Source organism: Petaurus breviceps, unplaced genomic scaffold, assembly GCF_028583685.1.
Source record: "Petaurus breviceps papuanus isolate PSGF00001 unplaced genomic scaffold, PetGlider_PUasm1.0 183, whole genome shotgun sequence".
NCBI classification, from domain to species: domain Eukaryota; kingdom Metazoa; phylum Chordata; class Mammalia; order Diprotodontia; family Petauridae; genus Petaurus; species Petaurus breviceps.
This window is the reverse complement of record NW_027185791.1, coordinates 21,959,692-21,984,467: the sequence shown is the minus strand read 5'-3', so window position 1 is coordinate 21,984,467 and position 24,776 is coordinate 21,959,692. Positions and strand designations below refer to the sequence as shown.

Here is a 24,776-nt window from a genome sequence, read left to right as displayed (position 1 = left end):
ATTTCCTTTGTTCAGGCAAGAAAAGAGAAGGAACTTGAAGTCTAGGCTCATGGGCTTGTACACATTCTTTCTGTTCTTTGTGGGTTCCATTACACTGGGGAATGGTGGGGGGAATCAAGAGAGAGAAAACTCCTTCCTCCCTTCCCCTCCTCCCAGTACAAGTGAGACAGTGTTGGAAGACTCTTAAAAGAGAAGGATCCAAAAGAGAGACAGAGACTTTATTCCTCATTCATCTTATAGACTAACATGGGCAGTTCCTCCTCACTCTCAGGGCAGTCTCCAGTCTCTCGGGACCAATCGGAATTTTTTATGTCGTTCTAGTAAAGTGCATGTCACTCAGCAAAGAGACAGAACACATATCAAGTTATGTGGGATGTGTCCCTTTCTGATAAAAGTCCACACCCTGTAATTTTATCAGGTGTATTAGAATGGGAGGGGAACTCAACTGACCAGGGTACCCTTTATCACCCCCCCCCCACTACCCAGAGATTTTCTAAATTCGTTTCCGTAATTGTTTATACAGCCCATGGAAGCTTTAAAGAACCTTATCCCAATTCACACTCTCACAGATGAGTCTTAGATCCTGGTTCAAGTCTGTATCTGCCCCTCAGGATCCTAGGGGTAGGTACCCCCTAAGTTGAGGGTGATTATCTAGTGCAATTGTCTCAAGCTTCCACTAATGTGCTTCCCCCAGGATTATCAGCTGAGAATCATTTTAGACAACTAGCTTTTAGAAAGTATTTTTATAGTAAGAATAGTTGGTAGAATATATCCCCACAATGACACAGTCTCACACAAGTACACACAGAGTCCCCTAAAAAATAGGCTCAAACTTAGATAATACATGTAGCAAAGGGGTAGTTCTCAGCTCCTAGATGTTGTAAGTTTTCTTATCCCATTTGTGGGTTGCTCAAGAAATTTCCCTTAGGGGGCAGCTAGGTGGCACAGTGAATAGAGGACTGGCCCCGGAGTTGGGAGAACCTGAGTTCAAATCTGGCCTCAGACACTTAACACAGAAACTAGCCATGTGGCCTTTGGCAAGTCACTTAACCCCAATCGCCCTCCAAAAAGCAAAAAAAAAAAAAAAAGAAAAAGAAAAGAAAAAAGTGAAAAAAAAAGAAATTTCTCTTAGGCATGACATGGGTCCTTTGCTAGGCTCCTTGTAGAGCTGTAAATCTCTTTTCAGTTTGTCCTTGGCTCCCAGTACAATGCTGCTAGGACACAAATAAGAAACACAATGTCCTCTTCCTGGCCAGAAGATCTGGACAAAGCTGAAGCCAGAGACCTCTCCTCCTGTACTGTAATGCGAAGGAAAGGCAACTTCCCAAGGTTCAGAATACCAGCATAGGGGCTCTCCATTTTATTCAGTGACAAATTAAGAACAGAGAAGATCAAAACATGACATCATTCCAAATACAGCATTTACTAAGTGTGATTAAATAATCTCCAAGTACTACCCCACCCCAGGACCTTCCATCCATTCAATCAATTACAAAGTCCCTGTTCTAAATACTACTCCACCCCTAGGCTGTACCTTCATTTAGTCCAGCACAAAGCCCCTCTTCTCAAATGGAGATTAGTTTCCAAACATAAGTAAAGTACATTCATTTGTTCAACCATAGAATACAAAAATGTCAAAAGTTCCCCACCCCTGGATCACCATTGAATCTACTCCAGAGTTACATCAAATTTAAGCACAGCACTTAATACCCAAATGGAGGTCTTTTCTTCATCTTGACACGAGGCAAGTTCTCAGCAATCTTAGTTCCTGGGAAGACAAGGCTTAGCAAGGCCACAAGATACATTGCCAGTCTCTTCATTAATTCATCCTCTGTCTGCAGAACAGTCCTAGAACCCCTGAAAACATTAGCAAAACCCTCTCCCAGGATTTCTGTAAACATACAACAAGAAAATCCTTCTTCAGGGCTTCTGAACCAACAGAAAGGTTCCCAGACCCCTGCAACAACAGCACTGTCTTTCACCAGTGGACAAATCTGGCAAAACAACATCAAAACAGACAAAGTACCAGCAAAACAGCCATGTCTCCTCAGTCCTTGGCAGGTCCCGGGGCATGTCTCAAAAGTCCAGGGCAATTCAAAGTGGCCCTCAGCAATCCTCTCAGTCTCTCTCTGCCTCCACAAGGGTGCTGCTTCCAAAAAAGTTGTCCTGCCTCTCTCTTGTCTCTCCAAATCTATGTCACCAGCTCCTCCCAGTTCTTGTCTCTCTTCTCTAGTCAACAAGTCCATCCCACAGGTGGGATTAACAAACTCTGGGTTTTAACACAATCAATTTGAAAACCAAGTCAATACAGGGGAATCTTTATATTCCATTACTATCACACCTCCCCACTCCATCCTCAGGGCACTACTCTAGGGGTTTTATTGGACAGCCACACTTGTTTCTAACTCTCCAGTGACTGTAATTTGAAAGTAGCTTGACAGCTTATCAAGGTAGTTGCCTCCCAGAGCATGACCAGTTCTCTCTGACCGATTATCCGAAGCTTTCCTCCTGTACCGTAATTCCATTTCCAAGTATTTTTGGCACTTACTCTACGATTAAGATTGATCTAGCATCTTATCACTTACTTTAAGTGAGCTGACTTGATTGAATAAATCAGTCGCCCCGCTCTATGCTTATAAAGACAGTGTGGTGTGAGGAATTTCATTAAGAGGACCCTAATGTGAACCCAGACTCTGGTGTGTTGCACTTATATGGTTTAGTACAAGTCACTTATTTTCCCTTCACCTCAGCTTCATGATCTGTAAGATAAGGGCATTAAACAAGGTGACTCACAAGGTGAGTTTTTTTCCAACCCTGAATCTATGAGCCTATGATTCTGTTAAATTCCCTGGTTTCTTATTAGCTCCTAATAGGAAAAAGTGGCTTTCCACCCCCCCCACCAGTGAAAAACAAAAAGATACACATCTCAGAATCAAATACAAAGCATTCTGCTTGTTAGATAGGAAATATAAGAGTAAAACTTTGATTTAGATAAAGTTAAGGAAGTGAAAAGAAATTAGATGAAACAGTTAACTGTAAAAGGAGAATGGTTTGAAAAGTGGTGAATGAGAAATTTTATCCATAAGTAGTAAATGAAAGTAGCCTAATTAGAAGTGCAACTGACTGACAAACAGGAACATCAGAATCAGTAACCAAAAGAGGTTCTAGAATCTTCCTTTGGCCCTCTTAGAAAACCCAAGGCGTACCAAATCTTTAGGGCAGATGCATGGAGGTGGGTTGGATGAACACATGTAAATTTTGTTCCATGAAAAAAGTTCTGTCTGTGAAAAAATTATGGACAAAATATTACTTATCAATTACCAGTATTATTCAAACCCAGCTTTATGTGTCTAGAAAATCATGGAACCGAAAGCTTACTTTAGAGGTCAGGCTGACCCTCACACTCAGGGAAGTTGGACAGTTGTAAGGAATACTTAGATTCCACCCACTGCCCGTTCAGGGTTTGTTTGGGTCTTGTTTGGAATCCATCCAAAAGCTGTGTTTTGGGTCCTTCAGATTAGATTAACCTATCAGCCCATATGCAGCTCAAAATGCTCGTCTGGAAATTGCCTGCTGCCTGTGTGAAACCAGTCAAGCAAATGCCCCTTATACCGGTTTCTGAACTCTCCAAAAGGTAACCTCACAGAGACTCAAGGAGGGAACCACTCCTTTCTGGCTCTCTCCCTGCCAAACAGCCTAAGGAACTTCTTTCTAAAAATATTTCATATTTTAGGGTTCTTCCTCATGACTAACAAAATAGAGAAGTAAAATTGAGTCTTTTACATATAATGACCTTTACAGACCGTATTCTGAAATCCTAGGCAGTCAAGGACAAGGGATGCAATAAAGTAAGGGTGATCAAGGGAAAGACTTGTTAGAAATAGACTTATTTCTAAAAAAGGCTTAGTGATCAGATGTATGGGAGAGAGGACTGTCACCCAACTTAGACTCAGGAGATTGGGGTTCAGATTTCACCTCTGCCACAGTGGTTGTGTGGAATTGGACAAGTCACTTCACAATTGGGGCTCAGTTCTCTTCATCTCTATAATAAGGGGGTTGAACTGGATGATTTTTAATCTGTCTTCCAACTCTGGCATTATATAATCTTATTACAAACTGAGTAAGAAGCCGCAAACATAAATGGGAAAGTTAAGAAAGAGAGCAGCAGAAGGATGAAGAGAGAAAATTTAGAAAGAGATATTCCATCAGTGATTAAGGTTAAGGAATTAAAGGTTAAGGAAAGGTTAATCTCAAGGTTAAGGAATCAAATTCACGATAGGAAAAGAAAAAAAGCAGGCAAACAAGTAAAACATGAGAAGTAGTGCTTAGGAAAGATAGAAGGCACTTAGTTGTAGCGTGATTTGGGAGTGGAACAAAAACCGTCGAGCAGAAAGTAATCGGGACCAGTATGGCCCACAGAGCAGGAGGAGGAGGAGGAAATAAGGTAAGCCTTAATAGGCAACAATCATCAGAGGGAAATGCTAGCAAGCCTAGTAAGGTGAGTTGTAAGAAGATGTTAGGCAGGGCTCGGAATTTGCTTAAAATGATTTTATGTTTAATTGAAATCTTAAAAATCACATTCTACCGATGCCCCTTATTTTTGTATCACTATTGCCCTCCACCCCTGCCTTGGAATTTAATTCTCCCTCATAACAAAGAGAACAGTCAAACAAAAGCAGCCAGCACCGTGAAGAATCTGGTAGGGATGCCACATTCCCCCACCTTTCTGCCGAGAAGAGGGAAATAAGTGTCACTGTCTGTGCTCTGGGACCACGACTGGCTTTCATCTCCTCAAAGTCCCATTTCCTTTTAGTGATGCCGTAGTTTACATTGTTATTACTGTCCTGTACTCTGCCCTTCTGCTTCCTCACATTTCACTGTCAGTTCAGAAGATTCTCATGTTGCTGTGAGTGCCTCTTATTCACTGCTTCTTTCCATGATCAGTTTATTCATCCATTCCCCAACTGACGGGCACCCACATTGTTTTAATTCCTTCACTATCACAAAAAGGGGTTCTTTTTGTATTTGGGCATATATTAGATATTAGTATCTGCTTTGGATTTCCTTCAGATACTTGCTTAGCAATGCTAGGTCAAAGAATATGAACAGAATAATTAAATTTCTTTGTTGTTCTGGTATTTCAGTCCATATATGCAAATCCTTGTGACCCCATTTGGGGTTTTCCTGGTGAAGATACTGTAGTGGTTTGCCATTTCCTTCTCCAGCTCATGTTTTACAAATGAGGAAACTGAGGCAAACAAGGTTAAGTGACTTGCCCAGAGTCACACAGCTAGTTAAATGTCAGAGGCCAGATTTCAACTTGGGAAGATGAATCTTCCTGACTCCAGGCCCGTCACTCTACACACCACTCCACCTAGCTGACCCAGTTACATTTCTTGCACAGTTCTAAATTAATATTCAGAATGATTAGACCAGCTCACAGTTCCAGCAACAGTGTATTGGCATGCCTGTCTTCCCACAGAGAGACTAATGATTTTTCTAACCCACACCTTATAAAACGTGAATTACTGTAACTGAAAGATGAACACTAAACATTTTAGTGCGGAGTCCACATGTGAAATCCAGCCTACTCTCAGGAAGCATTCAAAGCCTGTGGAGAGCAGTGACTGGCCCTGTCTTTGATTTTCAAGGAGATCCAGCTCAACAAGGCGGAACACTCATTTTAGGGCCTGGTAAGTCTGTTTCAAAACCAAGTAACTTCATTAATTAGCTGTCTACTCTCTCTGCCTTTTCTTTACTGTTAGTAAAATCCAGAGGTCATTCCCAACACAAGCACTATTTCTTCTCTTCAACATAGTAAATGTTTCTATCTTTCTTGCTTTGCCTGGTACATAGTAAGTATTTAATAAATGCATGGTTGATTGATTAATCTAGAGACTTCATCCTTTTTCTAGTACTTTACATTTTATGTTCTTTTTTCTTTTTTGTCTTTTTGGAGGGGGGAAGGCAGGGCAATTGGGGTTAATGACTTGCCCAAAGTTACACAGCTAGTAAATGTGTCTGAGGTCAGATTTGAACTTAGGTCCTCCTGACTCCAGGACCAGCGCTCTATTCACTGGGCCACCTAGCTGCCCCTATACTTTACATTTTCAGATGGCTTTTACATAGCTTTTCTTTCTAATGACTAATTCAATGTAATATGCTCAATATTCAGAAAACAAGTCATGTCAGATCACTGAGATTATAGGAATGAGCAAAGAGAAAGACTGAAGTAATTCTGGTTTAATGATCTGAAGATATTTTTCAGTTCCCGAATTCATAGGATCATAATTAAATTGAATAAACATTTATTATGCACTTACTATGTACCAGACCCTGATGATACCAATAAGAAAAAGTCCCTGTTATCGGATAAACCAGCACACAGAAGGAAGCTGAAAAAGGGGGGGAGCGGGTACTAGGGGATACCTGGGTTAGGCGTATGATGTTCTGTGGAGTCAGAACCAAGCAGAGTTGCTGACCTGGAAAGTTCTGTACCCTTTTTGATGGAAGACTTTGGGAAGAGATTTTTGCTTTACCCTCAGTCCTCAGATCAGAAGGGAGAGGTGACTGAGGGAGCTAAGGTACTGAGCCAGTTAGCATGGTGACGAGATTTCAGTCTGTCCAGAGTGAGGCTTGATGTTCCATGGGGTCAAAAGCAAGTAGAGATGCTGATGGAAACTGGAAGAGTTGCCACTGATTTAAAGATGGAACCTTAGAGATCATCTTTTTTAAAAATTTAATTTAATTTAACAGATGTAGAAACTGAGGCCCAGAACAATTAGTTAAGCAACTTGCCTAAGGTCACCCAAGTGCCCTTATCATGCAAAGCTGGGATTTGAACCCAGGTCCCCTGACTTAAAATTCAGCCCTCTTTTCACAGCAGTAATGAGGACCAATGCTTATTTTTTATCATTAGAAGTTTTAGAATTTATTTTACACCTGATAAGACAAGGAAACTTACCATTTTTTGTGTCCTGGACTTCTCTGGCAGACTGATGTAGCCCCTCTGAGAGTATTGTTTTTAAATTCATAAATTAAAATACATCCCATTACAAAGCAAAAAATAGTGTTGAAATAACAGTTACTAGAATATTTTTTTTAAACAAGTTCATAGGCTTCATGTTAAGAGCCCGTGTCATAGTGAGTTACTTGGAGAACTCAAAGGTTAACGGCTTGCCCAGGATCACGGTCATCATGTATAAGAAGTGGAACTTGAACTCAGGCTTTCCTTGCTTTGAGATTATGCTTTTTTGGAGGGAAATTGGGGTTAAGTGACTTGCCCAAGGTCACACAGCTAGTTTTGTGTGTGTGTGTGGTGTGTGTTAAGTGCCTGAGGCTGGGAGATTATTCTTTCTATTTGTTTCACCAAGCTGCCTCTCTTTCAAAGGAATTCATATTTTAAGTTCGTTTAGGATTTTTTTTTTAAAGCAATCGTTTAGGATTTTGACCAAAAAAATATTTTATGCCTTTTGGCTTGTTTGCACAAACAACTGGAAGATTGAAAACCCAATATATTACCTTATCTAATCTCCATTGTTCCCCCACTCTTATGTTCAAACCAAGGTCTGATCCACATAAGGATACTTGGTCTTATTATTACAACAGAAACTAGAAGACAGAGAATAAATTCCACCAGCCTCTTTTTCCCCATTTTTTGAGACCAGGTCTTCCTGTCTCATCCAGACTAGAAATACAGTGGCCAGTCCCATTACTGATTGGCACAAAAGCTTTAACCAGTGGCATTTTTCCAACCTGGACCAGTTCTCCCTTCCTTAGGCAGTCTGGTGGCCTTCCCTTCACATGTGCTCGCCATACTGGTGCCAGACTTAATGCAGCTCAAAATTCCCAAACACAAGCTACATACACCAGTCTTAGCTCCCCTGGCAGCAGGGACTACAGGCAGGTCTTCATCACCCACCAGTTGCCTTGTAAGGACTTCTTTTTTCATTAAACCTTCCACCTCAGAACTAGAATGGCTTATTTTTATTAACATTTCCTCCCTGTGGCCCAATGACAAACAGTTAAGACAACAGAAATAAAATTTCGTTTGTATATAACCAAACTCAGGTAGCATATAAAGAGAATCACAAATTTTAGAGTAGGCAATGACCTTAAACATTATCTAGTAAGGGGGCGGCCAGGTGGCGCAGTGAGTAAGAGCACGGCCCTGCCATTGGGAGACTCGGGATTGGTTCTGGCCTCAGATACTCGGCACCCACACAAAGTAACTGGCCGTGTGACCTTGGGCAAGTTACTTAACCCCAATTGCTTTAAAAAAAATTATCTAGTAAAAGCTCCCTCTCATTTTATAGATGAGGAAACTGAGGCCCACAGCAGCTGTCACTTGCCCAGAGTGACACAGGGAGTAAACAAGGCAAGATTCAAACCCCTGTCTGCTAGCTTCAGATTCAGTTTTATTTGTGTTGAACCTTATTGCTTCATCATTCCTTTTCACGGTCTTCAGGAGATCATCAGAAATGATAATAGCATTTACATGGTGCCTTAAGGTTTTCCAAGTCTCCTGTGTGCATTTATGTGTGCGTGCATTATCCTCACAACAGCCTTGGGTGGTAGGGATTATTTATAATTATCCCCGCAGCTAAGTGGCCCAGTGGATAGAGCACTGAAGTCAGGAAGACCTCCTCTCCCTAACTTCAAATACCTCTCCAGACACCTACTAGCTGTGTGACCCTGGGCAAGTCACTTGACCCTATTTGCCTTAGTTCCTCATCTTTAAAATAATCTGGAGAAGGGAATGGCAAACAACTCCAGTATCTACCAAGAAAGCACCAGACTGGGTTGTTAAGAGTCAGACACGATTGAAAAATGACTGAACTTGTAATTATCCCCATTTTACGGAGCTAGTAAGTGCCTGAGTCAGGATATGAACTCCGGCCTTCCTGACCCCAGGTACAATGCGTCATCCACTATGGCATCTACCTGGCTTTAGTACTAATTAGGAGAAACATTATTAAAGAACCTCCCAACCAATAAAAGCCATGCTGAGAGAGAAAACTAACTGTATGTGATTATTCACCCATTTCTGCAACATGACTAATATGGCATTTTCACTCCTTTTTTAAAAGTAGTTACAATGGAGTGAGTATAATGGAATAAAGTTATATAAGACAATTTATCTGATATAAATTCAAATTCTGCCTTGTAGGGTTCCTGTATAACTAATTTAGTTTTATGGGAATGAAGATAGAATATAAATTTTTATTGTCAGTTAACTAGCTGGCATTTATGAATGAGGCATTGTGTTGTTAGGTGCTTGAAATAAAAATAACTGAGATTGCCCTTGCCCTCAAGGAGCTTACATTCTATACAGATAAGTAATATTGAATACAGTGATTTACAAGATAGGGGAGGGAAAGCAAACAACCCAGGGGAACTAATGTGGACCTTGAGTGGAGCATAAGAGTTACCAGAAAGAGAGCTAAGGAGGGAGAGCATTCCCAACATGGAGGACCACCCATGCAAAGTCACTAAAATAGGGGCTAGCTGGTAGGGAAACAATAGTTAAATACTGTGGTTGATTAAAGCTCATATTACTATGTGTGTAATCAGCCCTGAAAGGCAGGACAGAGTCAGACTGTGAAGGGCTTTAAATGCTAAACAAAAGCAGTGCATTTAGGCTTGTGGAGACCTAGGGTTTTGTGCCTGATGTCCCTTAACCTTCAAAAATCTTTCATGCCATGCCTGCAATGTAAAGATTCGATTAAATCAGTGTTTTGGAGTAGAACTTTAAAAATGAATTATTTACTCAACTATTTCAGAAGCAAGAATGATTTCTACCCCCCTCAGCATCTGTGTGTCATCCCTATATTCTGCCATTCAAACTGATCAAGCATTTGATTTGATTTGCATATAATAATCAAACCTAACAGAAGGTTATAACTCAAGAATCTGCCCCTTGGGGTCTCTTAAAGGGTCATATATCATTCTCATTTAATGGTATTTCTTTGCATACTTTGTTGCTGTAATTAAAATTTATTAGAGCAAGACATAGGGAATATTCTATAATCCAGGTGATTAACTTGTCTCTTTAGAGCAATTAATTAAAAATCTAAAAGCTTCCTTCATTCTACTATTGATAATAAATCTAACCTGGGGATCGAATCCGGGCTCAGATACTCAGCACCACACCCAGAAATAACTGGCCGTGTAACCTTGAGCAAGTTACTTAACCCCGATTGCTTTAAAAAATAAAAAAAAAAAGATAATAAATCTAGCAAATATACTTTATGTCACTAACACAGTTTTTATTCTTCTGTTCCAGGTAACAACATCCATTTTATACACCTTGATAAGAACAGACTAGATCACAAGCCTATAAACTCTATTTTGCAGCTTGCAGGAGTTAAAAAAGTTAACTTTACAAATAAGTCTTTCATTATTGACATATGAGACACACACTTCTCTTTTCAAGGTTTTGTCCTGAGGGGGAGAAAGTCTTTAAAATAAAATTATGAGGTGATTAAGAAATGACCTATCAGTTGAATAAAATAGATGCCATTTGTTCTTAATTTATTCTAAATGTCACTATGAAATATCGGAAATCTTTATAAGGCATTCTTTCTGTAGCTCATAGCTCACACACTTCCATTCAGTTCACTTAATGCACAGAAAAATCTGTCCAGTGGTCACAGATGGCAAACCACCTGTTCAGTCATCTGCTGCTTGAATATTAGGGGGACTGGATAATAAAATGTTGATTGTTCAACTCAACCTATTAATGGATAAATAGTCACAACAAAAACATGCTCAACTGACAGTTTTGCTATGAATTATTTTATTTTTATTTTCTTTCTTGCACGTGTTTCTTCTTATGACAACAGAGATGTAAATTTTGAAAATTAAGTGATGTATTTAAGATATAGGCGATTATATTTTTTAAAAGAGCAATGTTTCAAATTTTTAAAAAATAAAAATGGAAAAATTTCTTATAATATGTAATAAACATAATTAATCATAATCATGATTACGCTAAGATTATCCTTAAAGAGGCCCCATTTATTGATCAGCAGAGATTATGCAAAGAAGTAATGGAAAATGTGCAATTTATCAGTGAAGGATGCAAAAATTTAGCTGTCTTCTGGAGAGAACACAATCAGAAACTCACTGTCCTTTAGAAACTAACAGACAATAAATCCCCAATGAATACAGATCCCCCAAAATATACTTGATGATTCAATAGACAAACTACACCGAAATAACAGCATTCCAGATAGAATTGTTTCCTGCAAAAACCCAGATAGAATATCGATCAGCAAGAATTTCACAATAATTTTTAAAATAAACATCCTCATACCAAATACTCATAATATAGCCACTACTTGAGATGGAAAAGCTTTCAAAATATAAAGGTAACTAAAACCACATAGGAACAACTTAAAGTAGAGGCCTGTAGCAGCAAGCACCCCAAGCATCCTCAGGGTTTGCTGCCAACACAGGTTCTTGGATCTGCTTTGATAAAGGAAAGCAACTCAAAATAGGTTAACAAGCTTACTTTAATCAGTCAAACATGTATCGTTTACCTCGTTCAGGGGAAAAAGGTCAGCACCCCGAACTTCAGAATACAGGCAGAATTATCAAGACAGAAACAGATCAAGTAGACAGCTTTCCAAACTGTCCAACCATTACATCCATACCAAATCAACATCTGGGTTTCAACATCTGGGTTTTTCAAAGGGGGGGGGGGGGGCCCTGGACACCGGCTTCCCAGAATCCAGACCAAATCACAAAATACTTCTCAAAGTGAGCCCCAAAACAAAGCTACACATCAGGGCTTATATAGCCTTCTCCTGGCTCAGAGAATGTAACAACCTTTTGGACCCACTGGCCAATCAAAAAGTATCTACTGAAAAACAAGCCTCCCACCCCAGGCTCCAGGTGCACTTTAGCCTAGGGGCAGGGAAGATCTTTAAAATTTACATTCCCATTACAAGGCCTTCCCTGTCTTTCTATTTATGATCAGCTTTGTCCTAAAGTTGCTTTCCAGCAAGTCAGCAGATGTGGCGATGTCCCAATGCTCTAATTCTGCTTTTTAGAAGCAGTAATTTTAGTCCACAAAGCATATGCCTAATACAGCATCTAGTCAGGCACCATCACAAGGCAGCAGCCACTGAGGCTAGTGACTTCCTTTCACTGTCCTTTACCTTCCCTCATAGTTTTCCTTGGGTTCATTGCACTGGGACTGCCTGTCTCCATAGAGGAATGAGATTTCTAATGCTTCAATTCCACTCCCATCTTAGCTGTCCAAATGAGGAAGTCACTTAACCCTGTTTGTCTCAGTTTCCCCATCTGTCAAATGAGCTGGAGAAGGAAATGGCAAACCATTCCAGTATCTTTGCCAAGAAAACCCCAAATGGGTCACAAAGAGTCAGAAGTGACTGAAAAAAATTACTAAACAACAAAAATATATGGTATTATTTTTAAATTATGTATAATAAAAGTTTTATGTACACATATATGTATGTATACACATGTCTATATCCAGCTACACATTTATATTTACGTATATATGTTGCACATGTGAAAGAATGATAACTTGTCCTCAGACCATTTCTGAACTCTACCAAAAAAGAAAAGATGATGATCAAATAATAGTGCGGCCACTGCAAAGGTGAATTCATTCCTAGCTATAACCAAGAACATTGATCCTCCAGGCAAACCCAAAAGGTGGCCTCAAATTAACTTTTTAGGAAAAAAAAATACTTCTGTTGGACGGAAGGAGAGAAAACTCCTTGGGAAACCTCCAAAACTCAGGACAGCCTGCCTCCTGGGCGCTTCTCCTCAGGAACAGAGACCTGTAGTGAGTAAAAGGGTTGCTGAGATGCCGTTTTCTCCAGAGCAAAATATCATTTTAGTGACAGTGAGGCATATACTGCCATTAAAATGGGTCAGGCTGGCACCTCAGCGGAAAAACCAGGGGCCTGAGCATGACCAATTTATTAGTTAGGTTAGCAGCCAGTGGCCTTCTATAGATGTCCAAAGACACAGCGCTGGGCTAACAGGGTCTTTTAAAAATCCAGGAGTGGCTTCCTTCGGACGGCCCAGACAATCCATCATTTGGATCTCCCCAAGCCTTTAAAGGCAAGGCCATCCCAATTGGTAGACATTTCTCAGCTCCGCCCTATTACTTCTTTGTTCGGGCGGAGGGCGCAGGGGCAGGACTAATCCTCATAAGATAGAATTAGTCTGCCCCGGGGAAAGTGGGCTGGCATTCAGGGAGTGGCTGATTTTTCCAGGCTGACACTAAAGAAATGCTGGTTGCTTTTTGAGACCTAGCTGTCTCTAGCAGCCTTGGCAAGGAAAACAAAAGCCATCTCAATCAGGTTTGCCTGGTTTGGTCTCCCCCTTGTAGGGCAAGTCACCCCTAATTTTGATAAAGGAAAAGTAAGGACTGGTGACTTGTCTCCTAGGAAGGCCTAGCCCAAGCTAGTTCTCTGTTCGTGGGGTAGAGGAAAGGCTCCCACTTGGGTGGGGCCCAGTCCAAGCTGATTAACTAGGGAAGCCTTGGGGGCTAGGAGTAATGGCTTTACTAGATCTTGCCCTTCAGAAATTCCCTGGTGAATTTACAATGAAAAAAGTGGAGTCTGACCAAACAGAGAAAAGGTTGGATTTCAGCTTAATGTGACACAGCATTATATTAATTTTCTTCACACCCTGGGACAAAAGAAGTTGTTTCTGGAGTGTCCTGCATCTGAGGGAAAGGAGCTTGGTGGAGCCAGGCTAGAGCAGAGCTTACTTTAGTTGTGGTAAAGCCTTTGGATTCTTACCTGAGTGGGCTTCACATCTTTTGCAGCTTCAGTACAAGCCCCTTAAGAGTCATGTACACTTAAGGCTCTTTGGCCTATGTTTTGTTTTTGTTTTGTTTTTTTTGGAGGGGGGGAAGGTAGGGCAATTGGGATTAAGTGACTTGCCCAAGGTCACAGGGCTAGTTTTTTTGCCTAAAGTGTCTGAGGCTGAATTTGAGGTCCTCCTGACTCCAGGGCCGGTGTTCTATTGACTGCGCCACCCAGCTGCCCTGGCCATGTTTCACGACAGGTTGAATAACTTACATCACACTAATCTCTGGCTGGAGTTGCATCAAGAAGGGACTACCCCATTTGGTTATAGGTTTGCCAGAGAAGGGACAGTCTGTCCTCTGGAGACACCGTCTTATACTTCAGTGCCACACACACCAGTGACTCAGGTTCTGGCACACGACCAGGAGTGTGCTGGTGGTTTGTGGCAGCCATCAGGGCCCTAGGAGAAGAGTGCAATAATTAAACTGGGGAGTAGATATATATGGGTCAATGGCATGACTAGAGGTAATGATCATGCAGCGTTTTAATGTTTGTAAAGGTCTTTATAACCCTGAAAGTTGGGTGCTGTTATTGTCCCCATTTTACAAATAAGGAAACTGAGGCACAGAGAAATCTCTCTCTCTCTCTCTTTCTCTCTCTCTCTCTTTTTAAACCAATAACTTGTCCAGAGTCACATAACCAGTAAACCTCTAAGGCAGGAAAGAGTCAAGTCCTCAACCCAAAGCCCAGTCCTCTCCCTCTACTGTATTTTCTAACTTGTTAAAGTGGGAAGGCAGAAAAGGGTGATCTCTAGTAGTTCCCAGTTTTAACCAATTAAACTAGCTAGGCATTCCCTCATTCCTACCTGTGCTGGGAGTAAAATTCTGTCCAAAGCCTCTAAATTTCAGTGCCCTAGGACAATCCTTTGTCAAGCAAAAGTTTTGTTTACAGTATTTTGCTGCCAAAAAAAAAAAAGCTATGAGATGTTATGTACACATAGTTGACTTCCTCCTCCTGGCTACTGTAGGGTCTCTGGGTCCAGGGTATGAATAACAGTAACTCTGCATAATTGTTTTCCACAATAATTGAACCGATTATTATGCCCTGCTTCCCTTCCCAGGATATTCTTCCCATTCTTAAGCTTCTCCATTCATCCCAGGATTGTTTGAATTTGCATTTATTTAATTATTAATGATTTTAAAATATTTTTTTCCTTTAATGGTTGAATAGTTTGTTTATTCTTCTGAAAACTTCTCTTTTGACTACTTTATTGGGAAATGGTTCTTAAGGATGCAGATTAATAACAATTCTAGATTCAGAATAGGAGGCAATTCTGACATATTTCATGCAAAGATTTTTTTCTTTTAACATCATTGGGTTTTTTTCTTATAAAAGTGGTAATTTGTACAAAATTGTCTCTTGGTTTTTAGTGATCTCTTCTATCCTCTATTTGATTACAAATTATTTGCCTATCCATTGTGATATATCTTCCCTTCTCTGGTATATTTTTGTAGTTTGATTTTTTAATAATTACAACATTTATCTATATGGAAATTACAGATGAATGACAAAGTGCTAGTGTAAACCTCTCAGTCTGCCTTTCAGACTTATTTCTAGTTTTCTCAGTAGTTCCTCACAAATAGTGCTTTCCCTAATAGTTTCTGCTCCCACTAGACAACTAAACACATTTGTTTCTAGGTCTTGAATACTGATTATTTTCTATTAGCCTGCTCTCCTAGTATTATCTGATACTTGATGATTTTGATCATGTAATCATTCCTTTGCAATGGAGCCTGAATACTGGAAGTACAAAGCCCCTTTCCTTTCTGCTTGTTGCTTGTTTTTTCCTCCATTATTTCCACTGATAGCTTTAGTCTTTTGTTTCTCCAAATGAATGTTATTATTTTATATAATTGTATAAAACATCCCTTGGTAATTTGATTGTTAAAGTACTGTGACCTCAAGGGCAGTCACTTGTCTTCTCAAGACCTCTTCACGTATAACGTGGCTGCTTTTTGTCTTCCTTCTAATATTTCCTGTTGCATCTCTGTATTTTGAGTCTTATCTCTTCCACTCTCTGCTTCAGGGTGTCTGCTCCTTAATTAAAAAACTTCCAATTTCTGTTTTATACCATTGATGCACTTTTCAGTTGTTTTTAATTCCAATTTTGCTTCCTTGAATTTTCTCGTTAAACTTTTTTAGTGGCCCTGGTGGCCTTGTTCCAGTGTCTTTTCAGGATTCTAGTTGTAATAACTGTAGTATTCACTTCTAAAGATTTCCCTTGCATCCACTGATTTTAGGTGACCTTTTTTAGTTTACTCATTTCGCCTGTTGACTTTTCCATGGGGGTTTTCCTTGTGAACACCTACTTCTTTTTTCCTTTCTTTCCATTGTTGTTGCTTTTATTTTATTTGCTACATTTCTTACTTCTCTGAGGTAATGAAGGGAAAGCTGATTTTACCACAAGCTCTTACTCAGTCATCTTGCTACTGCTTCTGAACGGTCTTAAAAATCAGAATGCAACTCTAATTGTGGCAAAATCTGTAAACAACAGTTTTAATTAAGGGCAACACTGTACCTCAACATTTTATGTACGTTTTATACTTGAAAATGCTGGCTTATATCTTGTACAGATGGCTCAACTTCTGTATGAAGACACAAGTGTACAATAATCCAGTTCTCTAAGATTTGCAAATATTGCTTGCTTTGGTAAGGTGCAATCACAATATGCAATATCATAGAGCAATGACCTACTTATTCTCTAAAAGCAAAAGTATTGTGAGCTATAAAGCTTATTTACTAACATTGTTTAAAATGTGAAATTTAGTTCAGATCTCCTTGTTTAAAGCAATTATTTTCCCTATCAACTTGCAGGACAAACTACACTGAGATTTTCATTCACTCCTAAGTTTCATAATAGCTGTATTATAATTGCTTTTCGAATTGCAATGACCTGAATACAAAGTAGAACATTGTAGATTGCTTACTATTGATTTACATTTGTAGGCAGAAATAGAAAAAAATGTATTTACACCTTCTGTGTAAAGACAGTGATTGCTATCTTTATACAACTCTTCTCATAGCTCTTTTTAAGGGACAGCCCTCTCTTTGTGTTGGCATTGTAGATGAAACTGCTTTCAATCAGTGTACATTTATTGAGTCCCTACTAATTACAAGGCACCAGGACAGGCACTATAAGAAAAACAAGTATAAAACAGTCCCTGCTTTTACATGACTTGCTATCTAGTTGGAGAATAAAGACTCTAGAGAAGGATTCCTAAAGTGGTAAGTCAGATTTAAAATAGAAAGGTAATGAAGTGCAGGCATAGTATACGTATATGGCAAAGGCATTCACCACTCCTGCTACTACAAAACCTACAAGTTCCTTGCCTCTAATAGAGTGCCCATCCACCCCCCGCTGCCGCAGCTCAGCATCTCTACTGGGAGTGTGCCCATCCAAGCTCACAGGGTCTTCTCCACAGTCAGCTCTATTCCCTACTGCTAGGGGTCCCATTCCACAAAGCTGCTTTCCTTCCCTGGATGTCTGTCTCTCTGTGTGTCTGGAATGCCTATCTCTTTTCACGGCTGGATTCAGTGTCTCCTACTGCTTTGGTAGCTCTTCTTCAAAGATGTCTGGTTCATGACCCTTGTTTCTGTTCTCTCCCACACTCAAACTGAGACTGCTAGATGGTGGCTTTTTTATATAACATGACTGATTGAGTCAGTCGCTCTATTTCCTATGTGGTGTCTGTTCCTTTCATGCAGTGGCCCAAGCCCTATACGCATCTCAAGTTTACAAAGGAACTTCTTCATGTATTATTGTAGGGCTGTAGGAAAACTTAATATATCCTTTATACTTCTTCACACCTGGTAATTCTATTCTGGGCTTTCTGTGGCTTTATCAGCAAAAGTGGTGCTAGGGGAATCACCCCTCCTTACATAGATTACAATAATAGCTAAATAGTTGAACTCATGGGATCCTTACCTACCTGTTTCTTTTGCTTTTCTGATACCTTTGGAGAGGGCAGAGGAAGTGAGGGCAATAAAGCATCTAAAAATTAAAACATGGCAATATAGTAGTATACTATGAAGTATATATAGTAGGGGGCAGCTAGGTGGGTCAGTGGATAGAACACCCGGCCTTGAGTCAGGAAGTCCCGAGTTCAAATCCAACCTCAGATATTTACTACCTGCCTGACTCTGGGCAAGTATTTAATCCTGTTTTGCCTCAAGTTCCTCATCTATAAAATGAGTTCGAGAAGGGAATGGCAAACTACTCCAATAAACCTGCGGAGAAGACCCCAAATGGGTCGTGAAGATTCGGACACCACTAAAACACAACAGTAGCAGAAGATAGCATTTCCCAGAATTCTATGGGTCAAAAGCTTAGAGTTGAGAAGTGCTAAACGAGAGACTGCTGAAAGAGGCAGGAGGAAAGTGGGCGTGAAAAGAAGCACTGATGTACCTGGACCCCATCACTAGGGATCATGGAAATACCTAGAATAACAAGGAAGCTTTCCTATCTACAAGAGCTTAATAGCTGCCAGATGAAAGAGTTGGTGATCTGAGCATTGATGCCAATAGAGAATCCACTGAAATTTCTAGCCACCGTCTTCAAGTTGACCCCACCCCCACTCCAGCAGCAGAGTAACTACTCAAACATCCCCTTTTGTGTGTGTATGTTTTTGGAGGGGATGGAGATCTGACTTACTCTGGGGAAAGGCAATTCTAATGGAATTCAAACGGTAGTTACCTTCTTTTACTTTACTGTTTAGTTCCGTTATTAGCAAATGTTAGTATTTTTCTTTTTCTTTTTTTTTTTATTTTTAAGCAATCGGTGTTAGGTAACTCAGGGGGCAGGTCTCAAAAGTCCAGGCAATTCAAAGCGGCCACCAGCAATTTTCTTAGTCTCTCTCCACGAGGTGCTGCTTCCAAAAAGAACTTCCGCCTCTCTCTTGTCTCTCCAAATCTACGTCACCAGCTCCTCCCACTTCAGGACTTTCTTTTCACATCAACAAGCCCATCCAACAGGTGGGATTAACAAACTCTGGGTTTTAATACAATCAATTTGAAAACCAAGCCAATACAGGGGAATCTTTAATTGCCATTACTATCACAGTTACACTGCCAGGTGTTTCTGGGCGGGTGCTAAATGTCTGAGCCCGGATTTGATCCCAGGTCATCCCAACTCTGGGGCTGGTGCTCTTACTCGCTGTGCTACCTGGCCACCCCTATTATTTTTCAATGACATTGGGAGCCTGGACTTGCCAGAAGATGAATCAACTACATATCTTGGTAGCAAGCTAACTAAATGAGTTTGCTTGTACTTTTAAATCTAGGTAGACCAAAGTGAGTATTAATTATTGAGAAGTGCCACAATTGGCTTGGGTCTGACACCTAAATTGCCATATTTGACAGTTTACAAAACCCTTTTCTCAATAACTCTTAGCGATAAATTTGATCAATTTAATTGAATTCAAGTAATGACAATAGTATCTTCTCCAATTTACATATAAAATCATAGCACAGAAGGATGAAGGAAATGTATGCATTTCACATGACTAGGAAGTGGTGAAACCAGGACCAGAATTCAGGCCTTTTGAATTACTGATCCAGGCCCAGTGATCTCATATACTTCCAATAAATTCCAGAGAAAAGTTAGAAGATTGTTGCAATGGAGTAGATGTAATATGATGGGGTCTAGACTAGATAGGTAATAATGGGAACAGAAAAGGAGAGATAAAAGGGAAAATAAAATACTACAAACAGAGAATTGACAGGACTTGGTGACTGCATGCAGAAGTCAAGGGGGGACAAGTCAAAAATGGCTCCATGCTTCCTAAACTGGTTGACTAGGAAAATAAGGGTGCCACTGACAGAAATGGTAAGGTCACACAATTACAGAAAGTCAGGGTTTGCTGTTAATCTCAGAGACCATCTAATGTGATTTGTTCTGTAATAAAAATAAGAATCCTATTTTTAACATCCCCAAAGAATGATCCATCCTTTCTTTACTTACAGGAAACACATCCCCTTCTGAGGCAGCACATTGTAGCAGCAAGCACCCTGGAGTCCCTAGGGTGGCTGCTCACACAGGTTCTTGGATCTGCTTTGTTAAAAGAAAGCAATTCAAAATGGGTTAACAAGCTTACTTTAATCAGTCAGACATATATCGTTTACCTTGTTCAGGGGAAAAAGGTCAGCACCCCAAACTTCAAAGTACACAGACAGAATTATCAAGACAGAAACAGATCAAGTAGACAGATTTCCAAACTGTCCAGCCATTACATCCATACCCAATCACATCTGGCTTTCCACATCTGGGTTTTTCAAAGCCAGGGGACTCTCAACAACGGCTTCCCAGAATTCAGATCAAATCACAGAACACTTCTCAAAGTGAGTCCCCAAAACAAAGCTACACATCAGGGCTTATGTAGCCTTCTCCTGGCTCAGAGAATGTAACAACCTTATTGACTCACTGGCCAATCAAGAAGTATCTACTGAAAAACAAGCCTCCCTCCCCAGGCTTCAGGTGCATTTTAGCCTAGGGGCAGGGAAGATCTTCCAAATTTGCATTCCCATTACACACATTTCACTTGGTCTGCTTTGAACAGTTAGAAAGTCTGTCCTTATATCCAACCTACATATGCTTCTCCAGCTTCTACTCATTAATAGTAGTTCTGTCCTTTGAGGCCAAGCACAAACCTAATCACTCAGTCACCAAACAAGCCCTTCAAATACTTGAAGATATCTGTCGTGTCAGTTTTCTCCTCTCTAGATTAAACATTCCAATAGCTTCAACAGTTCTCATTTACCATAGCCTCTATTTTTCTTGGATCCTGGCTACCCTTTCCTCGAATGCATCATCTTGTTAATGTCCTTAGTAAAACATGACACCCAAACATCACACAATACTCCAGATGGGATCTCATAAAGGCAAAATAAAAGGAGTTTGTAACTCAGTCCAAAGGGGCAGTCAAGAAATGATGGGTTTTGTTTTAGACAGGTTGAGATCAAAGTGATGGCAGTACATCCAAGGGAAAATATTCATCAGACACTGGAGATGTGGATCTATAGGTCAGGGCTGGAGATGGAGATTTGTAAGCTTCCCAGATGGAGGTAATAAATAAAACTGTGAGAGTAAATGAGCTTTCTTAGAGAGAAAACCAGAGTGCCAAGGACCGATCTTTGGCCTATATCCACATTTAAAGGACAGGAGAAGGAAGAGGAACAAGCCAAAATGGAAAACAAAAAGAAGAAAGCAAGGGAGGAAGAAAGAGAGCCATAGTGATCTCTTAATATTCTAGTGACCCAATGAGATGCAAAGATAGAAAAGCCTTTTTTTTTTTTTTTGCTTTTTTGGAGGGGGAAGGCACGTAGGGGAGGGCTTTCCCTGATTTCCATTTTGCCTCCTGTAAGTGCAAATAAGGTAGTATTTTTGTTGTTTTCTTTTTGGAGTTCAGAGTCCCGGGCTCAGGCTAAATTGTGAACATCTGAAGGACTGATTTCCTTTGAGCCCTGATAATTCACAGCTGTGCTAAGTGTGGCAGGTTTTGTGAGCCAATCAGGGGCTGAGTCTTTGTCATATATTCTGGAAGGTTGGCACTTTGTTTTAGGGGTTCATTCTCGAGAAGGATTTTTTGATTTCCTGCTCGAGATTCTGAGTAGCTGTTTGTTGGTTAGGTATAAGAAGACTGAAAAGGTAGAAGGGGGCAGAAAATATATAGAGTGAATGAGCTCTCCCACTGAGAACAATGTATCTGGGTCTAACCAAGAGTGGTTATCTGTCATCCATCCAAAGGAAAATTTCCTGAAGTCTTTAGGGAGGTGTAAGCACATTAGCACACTTAGGGACAGCCTGCTACCACACCTAGGGATGGCCTGCTAGCACACCCTACAGCCTGCTGGCAGTTTCCTTTGACCTGCTCTATGAAGGAAAGACAGCTTTAAAGGGGTTAACAATCCTAATTTAATTATGGAGAAAGAAGTGAGTATAGAAATACAAGCAGAGAAGTTAGCACAAAACCAAACAGATAGGGCTCCAGCTGTCTGAGCATAGTACACTTTACATACATTGCTGAATAGAAGGAACACAGACATGTAAGGGAGGAGGGGACAGTCTTAACAAATGGCTACTCAGAATCTCGAGCAGGAAATCAAAAAATCCTTCTCAAGAGTGAACCCCTAAAACAAAGTGCCAACCTTCCAGAATATATGACAAAGATTCAGCCCCTGATTGGCTCACAAAACCTGCCACACTTAGCACAGCTGTGAATTATCAGGGCTCAAAGGAGATCAGTCCTTCAGATGTTCACAATTTAGCCTGAGCCTGGGACTCTGAACTCCAAAAAGAAAACAACAAAAATCCTACCTTATTTGCACTTACAGGAGGCAAAATGGAAATCAGGGAAAGCCCTCCCCTACATGTTTGCCAATGAATAGTGTGCTGAAGTTATAATCAAGAGAATCTGGATTAAATCCTGCCTCTGGTACTTGATGTGATACTGGTTAGCCATTTCATCTGCTTGTCTCTCAGACTATTCCCCACGAGTTACTTACTAACTTGTGGCATTAGACGAATTGTGATAGAATTTAGTGGAAGGAGTTTCCAGTGCTGATGGAATCACAGATTGCTCAGATTCATTGATCACACTGTTAAGTTATACTGAGCTTAAAGAACACCAAGTTCATATTGAGTGAGAACACTAGAAAACAAAAATCAGAATCAGGAGAGCTTGAAGTATCCTAACAGTGGCAGCCTTCTCCCTCAAGTGTATATCAAAATCCTAACTGCAGGAATAAAATCCACCAGATAAAAATGCTGAACTAGGTTAAGGAAAAAGCGTCTGAATCTCAAGGATTTCCACTTTTATTAATGTTATTTTGGCAGCTGGTTTCATATGAGAGACATTTAATTACACATTATTTAAGTGTATGTGCCTTAGAATGACTGGTTAAGTCAGAATAATATACTTTAATATAATCCCATTAAAAAGGAGGGAATGCTACTTCTCTGTCTTTGCTAATCAGTCATACTGTCTTGGAATAGAGCAGTAGACATACTAGCCAATTTGTCAATCCAGGAGAGTTCAGACCACATTTCAGCAAGCAGACACATTCTAGAGATACATGGAAAAAGAGAATCAGTCACTTGAGGAAAAAAGCAGCTTGAAGGTACAGATCACTTATCAGCAAAAAAAAAAGCTAGCTATGGAGAGGAGCTGGAAATTCAGCTGAGTGAAAATGTTCTGCCCAAAAGAAGCTGCATCTGGAATCCATAATGAAAGGATTTCCAAGCACGACAGCACCAGAATTATGAGTCACCTTTTCTGTATACGTGTGCCTCCCTGCCATGATACTCAAGAGGTAGAGAGCTCTTTCCATGGATATTGTGTATGTTTATGGGAGGAATATGTTTCACTACTATTTTTAATTACGCCATTTGAGGAAATGCCTTTGTTAAGAGCAGATTGGGTCCATTGGCCTACTTAATAGGACATCCACTGGTTCGGGCCCATGAACCAAAGGCTCAAAATTCAGTATGCAGACCCACAGTGCAACATAGTAAGCATCCTTCTAGAGATCCAGCCATTAACAGTATAGATTGGTAAAGTATTCCCCGAAAGTAGCGTGTATTTCAGTGGTTCTGGGGGGTGTGTGGAAGGAAGGGGGTCTCTCATTAATGTAAGTGCTCTTTCCAAGAATACAGATTGCAGACTATCTATGCCTTTTCATCCTGTGTGATTCTTATCTCTGTCTTATATCTGATGGCTGGAAGCAGCCTTCTGTGGATGCACGGTCCTTGAGGGTAGAGACTTTCTCTTTTTCTATTGCCTTTTTATGCCCAGTGCTTAGCATAATGCCTGGTGTGCTGCAGATACTCAACATGCTTATCGATTGCTTTGTAACATTAGGTAGATGCCCATGTAGCACTGGCTGTCTGTCTCTTATGGTTCACTCTCACATGACAGACCTGTCTCTTTTGCAGTCATATGTTTCCTGAATAGCATCTTCCATCTGATTAAGCTGGAACAATGCAGAAAGTGGTAAAATACTAACATATACCATATAAATTATAACCCTCCGAGAATTTAAAGCATTCAGCAATTGATCACCATTTTTAAGGGAAATTTCGATGCTTCAATTCTTTTCTACCATATGACCATTGCTCATTTGAACCTGCCTTAACAATAACTCACATTTATACATATAAAAGGGTAAATGCTTTATCTTAATGAGCTTTTCTCACAATAATCCTGTGAGGTAGTCTGGGCACATATGTTTTCCTTATTTTCCTATGAGAATTCTTCAAAAATCAGAGTTTAGGTGACTTTTCCAAGGAGTGAAGTTTCAAATACATGTCCTCTGACTTCAAAATCAGTGCTCTTGTGCTCACAACACACAACCTCAGAAAATAGCAGAAGGAAATAAAAGGAAATGTGTGCCTTGTGTACTTACTCTAAAACCCACAGAGTGGCAGCCTCATACCATTTGTTCCAGGATACAGTGACTCCCCCAAGATAAGGGAGGCACATGCCACAAGACGCCCGTTTTGTTTTTCTGCTCAGGTTTCTGTTGCCTGGGAAGCTGCTTCTCCAAACTCCCATCTCTTCGTTAAAGATGTCCTGTACGAGGCCACACTAGGGTGGATTTCATTTTGAAACTTTGATGAAGCCCTGAGAAATGTCATAGTTGTGACTCTTCTATCACTAGTCATGACCTAAGAGTCATTCTTGACTCCTCCATAACCTGCCTGTTGCCCAGTCTTGTGGATTCTGCATGCAGAGCATCTCTCGCATCCTTCTCTTCTCTCTACAAACATGAGCACCCTAGTTCAGGCCTTCATTACCTCTCGCCTGGCTTACTGCCATAGCTTCCTCCTTGTTCTCCCTCTGTCCAGCTTTCCCCCTCTCCAGTTCTCCACCACATTGCCACCAGAAGGATATTCCCAAATCACAGGTGCATCTTCTGTCCACACAA

General features: G+C 40.4%; 1 protein-coding gene across 1 annotated transcript in view; it reads left to right on the top strand.

Moving 5' to 3' along the window:
• The window catches only part of CDC14B (cell division cycle 14B), a 144,553-nt gene that overhangs the window by 11,864 nt on the left and 107,913 nt on the right, over positions 1-24,776 (top strand). The window contains exons 5-6 of the mRNA XM_069088039.1: positions 5,562-5,693; positions 10,286-10,391. Coding sequence (XP_068944140.1) covers positions 5,562-5,693; positions 10,286-10,391 — 238 coding nt within the window. The remainder of the gene's footprint in view (positions 1-5,561; positions 5,694-10,285; positions 10,392-24,776) is intronic.